The 15,381-nt window shown below is 40.5% G+C and overlaps 1 protein-coding gene across 3 annotated transcripts in view; it reads right to left on the reverse strand.

Annotated features, from left to right (window-relative positions):
• Positions 1 to 15,381, reverse strand: part of MPPED1 (metallophosphoesterase domain containing 1) — a 58,752-nt gene that overhangs the window by 14,088 nt on the left and 29,283 nt on the right. For all 3 annotated transcript variants that reach the window (XM_075210282.1, XM_075210284.1, XM_075210283.1), the window contains exons 3-4: positions 4,738 to 4,919; positions 2,791 to 3,016 (exon numbers count right to left, since the gene is read on the reverse strand). In XM_075210282.1, the coding sequence (XP_075066383.1) occupies positions 2,791 to 3,016; positions 4,738 to 4,919 (408 nt within the window). The remainder of the gene's footprint in view (positions 1 to 2,790; positions 3,017 to 4,737; positions 4,920 to 15,381) is intronic.

Genomic DNA, 15,381 nt, shown 5'->3' on the forward strand with positions numbered 1-15,381 from the left:
AAGTGCTATAGGGACCCGAAGCTACGTGACACCGACAGTTTCAGCCAAAAACTTCTATGGCGGCTCCCAGCCGCATAAAAATCTATCATCGCTTTACCGAGGGACGGAATGAGTCACAGAACCGTTCTGTTCATACATCAGTAATGTTTTGTAATTTTAGAATGAGCCTCTCCTTACCAGGACAAAATAATGTGAATTTACATATTTATATGTGATAGTCTCAAGCAGCCGCCCGGATTATAGCTGCAGAAACAGATTCCCTCTTAAAGCAAGTAATCTGGAAAACAATTTTCTTCCAGATATCCGAATCCTTCCTTTATTAAACCAGCACAACAGGTGGCTCGGGTATTTAGGATACACAGAGCCGCTTGCTTGTCTGAACAGACCACGTCTTGTATTTTACTCTTGTCATTTTCCTACCTAATACAAAATTCTAATTTACACAGCAGAGAGAAGCTCAACTACCACATAAATCATTATATTTCTGGTGGCTGACGAGATAACAATGGAAAGAATGATTTGTGTCAAGTGAAGCAGTTCTATTGCATGCTTAAAAGTGCCGGAGATGATTGAGGAGCCCTCACAATGAGCCAGGTGGGGGTACACGCTGCTGACCTTTTGGCACTGTGAATATAGAAGAGTATTTGGGAGCCAGAAGATCTGTTTAGAATTCTCCACTGATAATTAAACAGAACGTCATGAAATAATGATTATTTCAATAATCAGAACTGAGGGATGGAATAAGCCTGAAGGAAATTAAAAGCTGAGGATTGTATACATAACTAGTTTGGCCCTCACTAGGGGTTAACAAAACAAGGGAAAGTTTGGGTGTGCGCTTCTGAGGGGCAGGCTTAAAGGAAAGGGCTATAAAATGCCGGGGAGGAGTCATCTAGCCCTCTTGGATCCAGGAAATCTGCCCTCCATCCCATTCTCATTTCCTGGATATGGAGTTCACTGCTGGATCTGGATTTGGTTCTGGTGCAGACCTGATGGTGTGAAGCTCTGTGGTGTACGAGCTCGGTCTCTGGGCCGACTGAAACTGAACCCATAAAACCTCTCACTCAATTGTTCTTACACAGGTTCAACTTATTTACTGACATTAGTCATTGATTGGCCTGCTAGGAATCATCCCCTCTCCGTTAGTTACTTACACTCACCAATTAGAAGCCAGATTCATATGTCTAATCCCTGGCCAATCAGAGGCTTTGACACACTACACTACATAGCTGAAAATACAAAATGCACTGTGATAGGTCACTACAGAACTATCTGTGTAGCAGCCCTCCAGAACTATCTGTGTAGCAGCCCTCCCAGAAGTCACACGAAGGCAAATGCAGTAATGGACTTCCAATAGCCCACATACGCGTAAAGCGAAAGTTAATTAGTTAATTAGGATACAAAAAACATTGAGGCTCATTTATAATGCCAAATATATGTGGAAATTAGAAACGGAGGCGATAGAAAGATAAGTGAAGGGGAACAAATAGGAGAATAATGGATGGCACAGTGTCTGATACAGGGGGAGACCAGAACCAGGATGAAGGGGGGCAAACAGAATAAAACGTTTATGTGTATTAATCTCTGTAGTACAGCATGTATATTTTAATTTTTAAACACTGACTTTTTAAGGAGGTAACAATAAATATAAACTTAATTTTATCGATAATTTACATTTTTGTTCCTGTGGTTGTGTTGGTAGGGGCCCCAGTGCACCTCTTTACCCAGGGGGGGCCCTAATGTTGTTAAGACGGCCCTGACAAACAGGACTTTCTGACTTTCTTCAAGAACTGTCACTGGTTAGAATGAGTGTGAGAGATTTTTTTTGACCAATCCTGTGACAGGTAGTGGAGATTAGTCGATAAAGTTTTAGAGGTAAACCTGAACAATGATCCACGCAATGAATTAAGTCTTTTAATTTCTGTTACAGCTGGTGCTAGGAGTCCTTAGACTGTTTATATTACCTGCCTGGGTACCCTGGAGAACCTAAATAAAATATGCAATGTGGTAACCTGAAGAATATTGCCTTAATCTCCATCTTCACCATCGCATTCAATAAACTACTGAAATCATTCATAGCTGACTAGTAGCAGACCTCATACCAACATTTGGGAATCCGGCATTGGGACAGGGGACACGGACTAGCATCCTGTGTTTGCATCATACACAGTTTCTGAAACAAGACTTGCTCCTGTCCTTCTGCATCAAGCTGATAACACGGTGCCTAAAGGTTGTGAAGTCATTTAAGGGGACTGCTGGGAAAACACTGAAATCTTAGTTATTCCCTTTACGAGATTGCTAGGGGGACTTTATCGGTAAAATGTAGTATAGTGTTTTTCAACTTAACAATCAACGTCAATCACAAGAAAATGCCATTCCGCTCTTCCTCGCCTGTCAGGTAACATAAACCTTGACGTTTAATATAGTCCTTACAATAGTCTGCAATGACATGCATATACATAGCCCCGGGTCTCTTCTTACTCTGTTTATGATACATCGGTGCGGAAGCAGGTTTGTGTGATATATTCTGCTTTTCATCATATTAGGACGGTGAGAATATTTCACTGTGGCTCCTAATAAAATATTCATGGAATGAATAAACATGATCATAGGTGCGTTCACTAGGCCCAACTACTGAATTTAACATTTTTATTAAGCTATACATTATGCCCGAAGAATGAGTTAAGCATCAGGGAGTCTGTCCTCTTCCAGTACTCAGAGCATTGTCACACGATGCAGAATGTCAGTATGTTATACGCCACATTTTGCGGTTGGTTAATAAGTTAGTCTTACCACGGGGAGCCGTATATCCGGAATCCTCGCACGGTAACTTCGGAATCTTGGAGATAGATGCAGTTTGTGAGCAGAGATTGTACATTTTCATAATTCTCCGGCTTCAGTTTAGACACAGAAGGAAAATAGTAGAAATCTTGTTTAATTAAGTCTGCCATAAACTCGTGGTCAAATGTCAGCTCATGATTACCGGCTATGACGATTTTATACTCGTACGGGAGACTTCCTAAGAGAAAACACATTAAATTAAACACCGTTAGATTCCATGAGATTAGTCCAAAAACTATATCAAAGAATAAAACTATTATGTTGTTTCTGAAATATCAAATAAGATTTTGGGGTATATTTACTAAACTGTCGGTTTGAAAAAAGTGGAGATGTTGCCTATAGCAACTAATCACATTCTAGCTGTCATTTTGTAGAATGTGCTAAATAAGTGATAGCTATGAGCTGATTGGTTGCTATAGGCAACATCTCCACTTTTTTAAACCCGCAGTTCAGTAAATCTACAACTTTGTCTTATTTCATTATTTGGTAAAACAGAAAGTATCTTGCAGAAATCCTTCAAACGTTCAATCTCTTGTTACACTCACGAGGTCCATCTTTAAACTGCTGAAATGCTGCTAAAATTAAGGCTCGAGTATTGACGAAGCTTCTAAACCGCAGCTTTGCAGCACAAACGCTGTTTTGTGATGTCATGGGAATATTTTTCCACACCTGTGCCCATTTCTGTAGGCTTGCACACGACTTAGCCGTCAAGCTGGTGTCTACTACAGGGATTATTTTTTCTGATGGGAGGAGCTGGGCACATATGCAGAAAGAGGATTTCTAGGGTGAGGCAGGTAACTGAACTTCAAGGGTGTATTCAGTGAGTGGCCACAGATCCTCTCTCCCCACTAAACGGCTTGATATTTAAACGTTGTTCAATATGGCATAGATTGGAGTCCATCCTAAACTTTCAATTGGATGCACTTCCCAAGCCGGGAAGTTGACGTTCAATTATGTATGGCTTGGGTGGACCAATGGGTACATATGAACAAAATTAAGTATGGTGCATGTCCCATCTTTATGTCTTCTGCCTCTTGTTAGCCTAGAACGCCACAAGAATTAGGAGGTAAGGTGTAGCTGCCAGGAACGGAGAGGAAGTAGCCAGGAAAAAAGTCCACGTAAGTGATGACATTTTTTTTTGTCGGCTCAACCATCGGGCGTTCTGTGGCCACTTTGGGCAGAAGTGATTATTTGGTTGATGGACCAAACAAATGGATTAGGCAAAGTTCATATTACCTGTCAGATGGTGACTCCACACACAGGCAAATGTGGTCATCGCCCAACAGCATTTTCTATCACGATCAACCAATTCCAAACTAAGTGATCATTCGTGACGATCCACACAGATGGAGACACTGAGCTATTTGGTCAGAAACTGGACTGCTTAAAAAGTTCGGGCGAAGGGGATCCAGAACTACAAGGTTACACATTACTCCTGACACCACCCACTTATCTCACAGCCTCTTCCATGTTTCTCAAGAGGTCCACCAAGTTCTGTGTTTATTTTAAGCTGTGGATGGGTTGTTGATTTTGTTGATATTTGGTTTATCGTCATTAGATCCTTTCTTATACAGGTCATGGAAAATGACAAAGGGCCAGAGGAGGTTTGGTAATCTCCATCTTGGAGCAAGTCCAAAAAGTAGGCCTAGAAACTGAAAGGACATTTTCAATGATCCAGGAGACACTTTTCGATCAGAGTAGGCTTGGAGGACACTATATATATTGCTTCAAGCTGCCTCTGAGACTATGTTTCAATTTGCAATTAACATCTAAATTCCATGCAAAACATATCATATGGAACTTGTATGGAAAGTCTGCAATCTGCACCAATGATAGGGCTCAATGGAGGCATCGCCGATCTATGTCCCTCTAGACGTAAACTCTCTCGTTCTCACTTACCCAGCCAGTCATTAAACTTCTTCACTTCACTCGGGAGTCCAAGCTCTGTAAAGTCTCCGGCATGGATTAAAACATCTCCATATGGCATCTGGATGAGATCCGTTCTGGAATGGGTGTCAGAAATACAGACGAATCGAGTAAAGCCAGGTGGTTTGGGAGCATCATGGGGTACAGGATCCACCCTGGAAGGATACGGAAAATACAATATAATTACAACAGGTGAAAATATAGCAAATTAAAATGAACATGATTTATTAAGGAAAGTAAGGCAAAAAAATGAGTATATTTTTCCTGGACTAAATCATGTTACAATGCAAGGGGTGCAAATTAGTTTATTATTTTGCACATATATTAAATACTGGCTGTTTTTTCATGTAGCACACAAACACTTGATAGCTTTACTTTTACACTGAAATTTAAAGATGATCTAGGACAGTGGCTAGGGAACAGGGGTAAATTACCCCAAATGGGGCAAAAATGAAATTCCTGGGGGTAATGCTGCCGATTCACATGCTGTCAGTTGGATTGTAGACCCCTTTAAATGTGAAATTGCTGTTGTACCAGAAGAGCCTCAAGGGTTGTCAAAGGCACTTCTTGAGCTATGATGCAATAATGAAGCACGTATTGCATTTGAAAACAAAGCAGATCTGTCATATTTTTGGATGTCAACAGCTGCAAAGGCATCAAAATTGCACATGAGGAGGCAGTCAAAAAGTTGCTGCTTTTTGCAACAACCTACCTTTGCGAACAAGGATTTTCCACTCTAACGAACATGAAAACAAAGCAGAGAAATCGATTGGACGCTGAAGACTGTATCCAAATTGCTCTGATATCAAAATGCCCCAATATTGATGCTCTCATATCAGAAATGAAGCAACATCATTACTCCAAAACCTGAAGTTTTGAAGTTGAAGCTTTCAAAGAAATTTTGAATAGATTCAATAAAACTTTGAATTCCCATAATTAATAATATATTATTTCCTTCTTTTCAAATCAAGGGGGTAACGTCGGTGTATCTAAATATATTTGGGGGTAAAAGCTAAAAAAGTTCCCTGACCCCTGATCTAGGACATGCCCTACCCCAACTATAAATCTGTCCCCACATTTACACCCCCCCCCCCTCCAATGCAACATGGTTTTGTCAAGGTGCAAAGTTACTCCTTTTTTTGCTTTACTTTCCTTAATGAATCAGGCCCAAGATATGGAGGGTCTTCACCCCTACATAATATTATAAATACATGAGCAGATTTCACATACACATACCATATTTTGTGAATTGAATTTAAATAAGATATTATAGCCAAACATTATGAAATCAGCGTACAGAATACATGTGCTGAGCAAGATTGGGAAGGATACAGAAATTCACAAGCGATAACTGTACAGCTGCCCTGACCAATCATATCGATCGTCATTGAATCATCTGAGAATTGACGAGAGGCTTAGTGCAAACCAATAAATAGAGAATCTGTTTTTCTCAGCCTAGTCCAGTATGAACAATCAGGAACCAATAATTGGTTTATCATAGAATTCATCTACGCAAAGTAAGCAACAATAAATGAGAAAGATCACCATATATATAAACACCGTCTTATTCATCAAAATGAGATCCTCCAGTATCTAAGAAAAAATCCATCCTGTCACCCAGTGAGGACCACATTGGGAATGTACACACTATTTGTAACTACAGGTAGTGGTGACGGAGCCTGTAAATTGGGCGTGTTGCCTAGACTCTTGGCTCACAAATGCAAGTGCAAAAATATAGGTACAGATGGCATATGCCCTGCGGAAGGCATACGCTTTGTACTTTGGTAAATGACACTTATGTGACAGCTTGTGACTCTTATAACATCTTTGGATTTTTTTCATGGATGCGTAAATATTTGCATAAGACAAAGTGGATTCAAGCACTCCTTAACCCTGTGGTGGGCAACACACAGCCCGTGAGCTTGGAATTAAAGGCAATTATTAGGCTGCCATTAATAAAATGCATTTAAATTAATCATCATCTGCTATTTATATAGCTCCCCTAATTCCGCAGCGCTGTGCAGAGAACTCACACCAGTCCCTGCCCCATTGGAGCTTACAGTCTAAATTCCCTAACATATGATTTAATTAGTGGTGAGGTTATTTGATTAGTTGTGGGTGGTCACTGGTACTTCTAATGAAGTGAGTGAGGGCATGTGAGGAGGTCTATGTGGCATGTGGTGTTAAGTAGGGGGAGTTTTGAAGTGCATGTGGCATTTGAGGGCATGTAGGAGTCTGAGGGTCTGGGACCATTTTGTGGCAAGTGCGGGGTGTAAGAGCATGTGAGGAATATTGGAGCATGTTGTAGGGGGTCTGAGGAGCATTTTGGGATGTGTTATAGGGTGGCAAGGTCATTTTGGGTATTTTGTTTTTATTGCTGAACTGAAGGTTGGAGGGCTGAGCACGTTCGTGAGGTGGCCCATCATTGTGGTTTATACGCTGCACCTGACTTGCATTTTTAACGTAAGTTCAAATCATACATGTAAAAATAAAACCCATTCCATGTGATGTATCTGTACACGTTTGTGTTTACACTCGCATTTCTGTGACTTTGTTTTGAAGCACACTGTTTTGGACACTGTTTGTTCCATTTCAGAGCTTTCAAAGCACTAGTTTACCCAGTGTTCTGTTGTATATTTTCCAATTCATGTCAATGATCCATATATTCCAATGGCCCATTCATTTCCAATGAAATATAATTTAATGAGTCATCCACACAAACGAAGCTGCATAACACTGGTAATTGTTTTTTTCCCCCACATCAACAGAGATTCAGTTATTTTCCATTGATGTGTTATCACAGCTAAAAGGCCCCTAGGACTCCCGCACAACGGCAGCCAATCACAAGCGTAAAGAAACCGCTGCTGATTGACCTACCAGCTATTGATACTCCCAGACAACCGATTCCTCTCTTATTCTGTGGCGAGGGAGCCGTTTCCAACGCCTCTAATGGTTGTTTAATTTTATTTCCAGTGGATTAAAAGAAGAAGATTTTCCTTCTGGGTTTAAGGAAAATGCTCCATATGAATTACAAGAAGAATATTTGTTTTTATTGATAAATTCATGTACGAGGCGTTAGGGGGTTTCTACTTCGAAGAATTCGGTCTGTGTTTTATTTGCATTTTATACCTTAAGTATTACAGAGTATTACTGAGATACCCTGTTGGGTCAAAGTTGCCATTTCAGTGGTCCCATTACCCCTGTACCCAAAACCCAGTGGAGGCGGAAAAAGCCCAGCGGGTTGGTAGCCCTCTTAGAGGGATTGTTGTTTAGCGCAAGGGCTGGTTAAGGAATTTTTTTGGAGTGGGAGCAACTCTTTGTTTTTACATTTGTTTTATTTTAATGTACTAATGTGTTGTATTTAATGGGCTTATTCCATTAATTACAAACACTCATTCATTTCAATGGAGTTTCTACAAGTAATGCTGGAAAACCCATTGAAATGAATGGAAAAATCTCTTAGCTCTTTGTGTTCTGGACACATTTGTAAATGTTCCCAGTGCATATTACATGATTATATATGTTACATAGCCCGCAAAATAAATCTTTACATGTATTAAACAGCGATGTCACTAAATCACAAGGTTGTCATCTGTCCTTAATTGCAAGGACAAGCTCAGACTCTACAGTTGTGTCTCTGGATATGTTCCTATTTCTCAGCAGTGACCAATAAACTTGACTTGTGTCTGCGTGTTACGTGCAATTCTTTCAATCTATTCTTACTCTCTAGTCTTTATAAGTACACAATTGCTGAAAAGTAGCATTTAAAATGCAAACACTATTATTACAGACAGTAAACGTGACGTGGTAGCAATTGTGGTGCTCTAAAGTCCGCTGTAATAGTTGTGTAATGCGTTGTGTGTGACCTGCGTGGACGCACAAATTCAGCAACGAGTCCCTGCAAAAGAGTTTAAAATGTCGGCATCTGTGAAAATATAACTTCTATTTGGAAAGTCACAATGTCAACTAGGTTACAGGACTCATTTATAAAGTGTTCCGTGATGGATTGCACAGTGCCAGTGAAGGTGAAACGCGTCTGATTCACCTTATAAAAGCAATTTCAGTGTCAGACTGAAACTTCTGCTATCATCAGTACAAGGTGCCTCATGTCTACATTTAGAGAAAAGGGAGTATTTAAAACAGAAAAAGAACAGTATTATCATGTTCAGTAAACACGACACAATAAGGACTGTAGCGTTCCAAGTGTCGCGGCGGAAGCTGCGTGGGAGCACTGGCAACTGTAACTGTAGGTAACTGGGGGTGTGGGTGATGGGTGCTTATATTTGTATCATTATTAGCGCATATGAATAACACTTCCACATTATAATTCTGTCACTTTAAGTTTTTTTAGGACATACTGTATATAAAACCGCCGCAGAGACTCCGCCAGCGCTTCCAATCTGCTATTAATATTTGTTTCAAGTTGAAATCCTTGTGAAGATTCCCTCGATGTGGGAGATTAAAATAGCTCCGGCACAGAATGTGTTCTACCTTGTGAGCCTGTTTTGCATATTTTATTGCCAGCTATTGAATAGTTGACAACTAATTCCAGGGACAGTTCCAAGTTTTAGAGTCCTGTTCTTGGAATCTTCTGTCCCTAGGAATGTCCCTGTTTTTTTTCAACGTTGGCCAACTGCACAGTAGAATTCTTTTACTTTCTGCCTCTTAGATGTAGTTCCTGCCATCTATTCCTAATTTCGGGGCTTTATCAGTTTATATTTAGAGTAGTATTTAGAGTTAGAATATTATTTAAAATCCAAATAAACATATTTTCATTAAATTGAGGATTCATGATATAATAGGAATTAGAATGCACTGAGACAGTATTGAGCGTTTATCGATGCCACAGGGCATCGATAAATATGTATCCTATGTTATTACCACCTGCTGGTTAAGTGAGCCAGCTCTGATGTTAAGACCTACTGCAATTACAGTACCCGGCAGTCCTCCTGTAGGCCTTTGGCACAATGCTCCGAATCCCTCACCATTTATAGTCAGCTCTATCCTCCATCAATCATGCTAGTCCCTGCTTAAAGGTCCTGTCTACACTGTCACCCTTTCTCCCCTTCCTCATAGTCCTGACCTCCATGCCACAAATACTTATTGGATTCCACCATCATCATCATGGAATAAAAAGGGATTTATTGGAGAATTCTTACCACTGATAGCAAATGCACTCTCTAATTTAGATGAAAAATGACTGTAAAACTTTTTTATTAACCCCATTTTATAACTAAAGAAGGATTGTACCTTATTGAGGGGAACAGTTTTGGCATTTATATACTGCTTTGGTTTTTTTTTTGGGTGAAAATCTTTTTTTTTTTATATCGAAGTCTAAGTGAATTATAGAAGTTTGTCCAGAAAGCCAGCACTACAAATTAAACAAAAATAACAAAATAAAAATTCTCCTAAGGCAGCATTGTCAACAACAAGGGCTAGATTTACTAAGCTGCGGGTTTGAGAAAGTGGGGATGTTGCCTAGAGCAACCAATCAGATTCTAGCTGTTATTTTGTAGAAAGCACTAAATAAATGAAAGCTAGAATCTGATTGGTTGCTATAGGCAACATCCCCACTTTTTCAAACCCGCAGCTTAGTAAATCTAGCCCCAAGGGTTGTTATAGTGGCAATTGGGACGTGGCTTATAGGACAAGGTGACTTGAGCTGGGAATCCATGTGCCCCCATTTTGAACCTTGTAACAGTAGAGGCGCTGGCTGCCATGCCGAAGGCCACCACCTGGTCACGGGTGATTGGAGAATAGTGGCTGGGGTACTTTGTACTGCAATAGCGGGATCTCTGTATCCGGTACAACGCGGGAGTCTTAGGCCAAAGGGGTAAACGAAAATCTGTGCAAGGGGAAATATTTGCAATGCAGGAATTACTGTGTAACACAGAGATCTCTATGTATCGGAATGATCTATTGCAATGTTAGGGTCTTTGTGCATGAAATAATCGGTACATCACTGTACAGGAGGAAGGGGGCCGGGGGTCTTGGTGAAACCTTGTGCATGGTTTGGATTTCACCGCTGACGTGAATACAAATGAGCAGAAACAAAACATACGATCATTTGCCCACTACTGATATTACCACCTTTCCTCATGTCTGTCACTGCCTGCACCATTATACAATAGACATACATTGGTAATAATTAGCTCCCCTGGGACGGCACAGCAGCAGGGAAGCGTCGGCGGAGAATATTCGTCTTGTCAGATGAACACTTCCCTTTGTAGTCTGACAATTGTAAATTTAACATATTTTTAAACTGCAGCATTCAGCATTCTGTCTCGGAGTGCACGGAGTTGAGATGTTACTTGCGAAAGTTTAAATTGGTGTCAGTTTTATTGTAGATCCACACGACATTCATGCCTACGCGTTCTCTAGAGTGTCTGCAGGCCCCATGTTTAAAAAGCCTGCAAATGTTATTCATTATATGTATACGTGTATATATATGAAAAGACAAATAGAGCCAGAGAAAGCTCATAGTGTAGTATTACTAAACACCAAAGATTAGATATTGTCCATATAAACAGCGTACAATTAAGAAATAGAACAAGGCTCATCTGTAATCCTCATAAGTTGATCTCTAAATAAAACCAACTCTACCGAATAAAGATGACGTAATAATATAAAAAGCAAAAGAAAAGCCACAAGAAGTGGCCGCACGTGTGTAGAATTGTTTCCAAAAGGTTTATTCACCACAGTGGTTAAAAACTCTTACAAGAATAAAGTGATAAGGATAAGTGGGAGGAAACCGGAGCACCCGGAGGAAACCCACGCAAACACGGGGAGAACATACAAACGCCACACAGATCGGGACTCGATCTCATGACCCCAGTGCTGTGAGGCAGAAGTGCTAACCACTGACCACACTTCCACGTTTCCATTATTGAATCTTTATTGATCCATAGAAATCAGGTGCATGGATCCACCATATTTTTTTCTGCTACCTACCTCCAAATCTGATTATATTTGACACTTCAATCATAGTCTACTTCTGCTCTATCACTCATTTTCCATTTGCAATACATGAGCTGAATCACTAAATTGATGTAAACAATAAATCATTCAGCGCCGACTAATTCATTCCGTTTGGTATTACAGAAGTTGGAAAAATAAGTTTGGGAAGCAGACGTAGGTTATGTATCCCACTGTGCGTACAGATTACATCTGTTAAAACTAAAAGAACTAATCGTATAAAAATAAGTGTATTAATATTTATGAAGCCGGACATTTGGGGGCTAGCCTGGCGCTCACCCCGTCAGCAGGATCATTTTCCTGAAGGGCTGTACAAACTGGCGCCAAAATTGAACAAGTTCTGGTGATTCGGTGCCGAGGCTGAGCTGACGAATGACGTTGCTACCTGACACAGCAGGTCACCAAATTGTGTCCTATGTCCATGTATTGATGCCTATGGAGGTGGCCATTTTCATGGAGACCAAGATTTAATCAAAGACTGATAGGTAAGACAATATGACTTCAGTAATGGAGACAGAAATGGAAAAGACACTTCAGTCTCTAGAGATTCATTAGCTGCTTTTCTTTAACGCATAGTTGCCTACTCTCCTGGAATGTCTGGGAGACTCCCGAATTCTGGGTAGGTCCAATGGACTTCCGGGAGAGTAGAGCAGTCTCCTGCATCTGCCAACTTCCTAGTGAAGTGGGCAGCATTAGAGCCTCCATGACGCTATTCCCTCAGAATTGCGCCATTTTGTGTCTGCCCTCCTGCTGTAAAAGCATTACATCTTGGGGCGGAGCCAAAATGACGCGATTCGTCAATATGACACATCCCTGCCCACTTTGCCGGCCATCTCCCAATAATCCAGAAGTATCCTGGAAAGGTGGCTTTGGCTCATTCCAAAAAGGAACCAATGACAACACAGAGGCAGCCATTTTATGTGCCCAATATTCATGACAATGTATCCCATAAATTGACCAGGTGACATCACTGAGCCACTGTGGGGGGCAGCCATTTTCTGTGCCGAACAAATATTCATTAGAATGAAATTGATCATTTTACTTGGAACTAATGACATTACTGAGACACTTCTCTAATCAATTCAAAGTTATAGACAAATCAGGACAACATAATACATTCACAGCAAAGCTATGGAATATAAAACATTTACATATGAATAGAAGAATTTTTCCATCAGGAAAATGAAAACCTAACTGCATAAATGAGTCATTCATTTATTTTAAACACTCTAAAAATACCATGTGTGCGGCCCCCCCTTAGTGAAATCATTAGTCTCTCAGCATATGAAAGCATTAATTCACAGATAATAACAGAATCAGGCATTTAACAAGAGACTGTTGATGAAGATGCTGGAATTCAATATATAATTGGTGATGATCTACTCTGCTTACCACAAAGTACGCTAGGTTTTAATTAGCGTGAATCCCCAGGACCAGAGGGCTTGGTGCATTGACAAGGTTAATTATAGCTGCGCGAAGAAAATTAACCTTTTTTTTAAAAAAAAACAAAACATTGCACCTGTAAAGAATTCAATAAACGCTCTGTGGGGATTTTATTAACAAGTGAGAGAAGCAACGTGGTCAGATATATAGTACTGGAGATAATTCATTCTGACAGGAAACCAGCGTGTTCATCCCGTTGGCTTGTGGGTGAAGTGTTCCATTCATAAAACACCAACACAATATACAACTCTTGGTACAACAGCAGGATGAGGGCACATGAGTCTACTTATTATCTAAATGGCAATAACAATGTTTTTTTGGGGGCTTATTTGTATCGCAGAGATAAAAATGTTGTTATCGCTGCTATTTAACAATGAATTCTTGCTGATAACTCAGGGCAGCATGGTGGCTCAGTGGTTAGCACCTCTGCCTCACAGCACTGGGGTCATGAGTTTGATTCCCGACCATGGCCTTATCTGTGTGGAGTTTGTATGTTCTCCCCGTGTTTGCGTGGGTTTCCTCCGGGTGCTCCGGTTTCCTCCCACACTCCAAAAACATACTGGTAGGTTAATTTGACCACAGTCTCTCTCTTTACCTCTGTCTGTGTATGTATGTTAGGAAAATTAGACTGTAAAGGGACAGGGACTGATGTGAATGAGTTCTCTGTACAGCGCTGCGGAATCAGTGGCGCTATATAAATAAATGATGATGATAACTCACTAAAAATATTTTCTTTACATTTTTTTTTTTTTTTTTTTTTACAAGAAACTGTTGACTGAATAAGGATTGCAGTGGCACTTGAACCCAGGGGCGGGCTGGTAAGTTTTAACCAAAGAGGAACGGGGGGAAGGGGGGGCGAGACTCAGCTTAGAGGTCTGCTTTGAACATTTTAATGGCATTTATTGAACGAATCCATATCGCCAGTGAGAACATCCGTTTTTTGCCGCAATAAAGATTTTTACTGTTTCAAAAATATACCACACAGTCAGATGGAACATTCACGTTTTATCTACTGTCCAATAATGTTCCTAATGGGCATATTTATCAAGGGGCACAAAGCCCTTTGTTCGGCAAAGATGGTAGCTTAACCTTATACATCAAGGGTGTACCCTCGCTGACTGTGCATGGGGAAATCAAACTATTTAAAAAAAAAAATTAAAAACCTTTACACATTGTTTAATGATTTTCATCTGTTATCGCCATCCTGAGGCAGGCAGGTAGTGCGGCAGCAATTCTCGCTAAATAGGGTTGACGTCGGCGAAAGCAGCGTTATCAGATCCTTTGTAACCTTCTTTACCACTTATAATACTGTTACAGATACACAATTTACATCAGTAATAGCAGAGAAGAGCAGTGTTGGATAATACAGGGTTGGAGGAACACCGCACCCCAGATTGTGAGAACTTTGTATTTTATTACTTTAAGTTAGTGAACTTCACCCACCGCCCCCCAGGGCAGGGAATTATCAGCTGCCCTGAATATAGGGTCACCATGGTAATGGGTGGGGTGCGATGAGACTTATTGTTACCTGGTTAACACTTGGATTGTTACAAGGTTCTGAGCTATAACTGTTGTGACATGTTTTGTAATCTGTTGTGGATGTGTCCATGTTAGTAGGAGGCTGTTTTTTCACTTGCAGATTAGACACAGAGTGAGTGACACCCTTGCCATCTTGCTGAGGACCAACTCATTTGTTATACATGTATTTATAAGAACATTATCCTATATATATGGGAGGGATTTCAGTTGTCTGTGAGTAGGGGAGGTAATATTTACTTTTTAACAAATATGTAGGGGAATTTCGGGTTAACGGTGAACAATGTATTTTATTCAGGGTCCATAGCTGAAAATTTAAGTTTGGGGCTTTAGTGGTCCATATCTGTAACTATGAGCCAAAGGTAGACAAGTAGGTGTTGATCTACAGCAACTGCTCAGTCTGTTCAATAAAGCAGTTTATTTCTAATGTATACACATTACAATTTTACAAGGTACAGATAAGGGAGTAGGTGCAGGGGACAATGTAGACTCGTGTGCCCTAAAGTGACTTGCGCCACAGGTAGCTCTCTGTATCAATATATTTCTAAACATGTCATCACTTGGGCGCACTTTATAGGTTTGGTTACCTAACAAGTAGCTGAACTGACTCCTCCACATGCACAGAAGAGGACCAGAGCGGGGGGTTCGAGAGTGGATGATAAT

The sequence above is a fragment of the Mixophyes fleayi genome, chromosome 4, assembly GCF_038048845.1.
Source record: "Mixophyes fleayi isolate aMixFle1 chromosome 4, aMixFle1.hap1, whole genome shotgun sequence".
NCBI lineage: Eukaryota > Metazoa > Chordata > Amphibia > Anura > Limnodynastidae > Mixophyes > Mixophyes fleayi.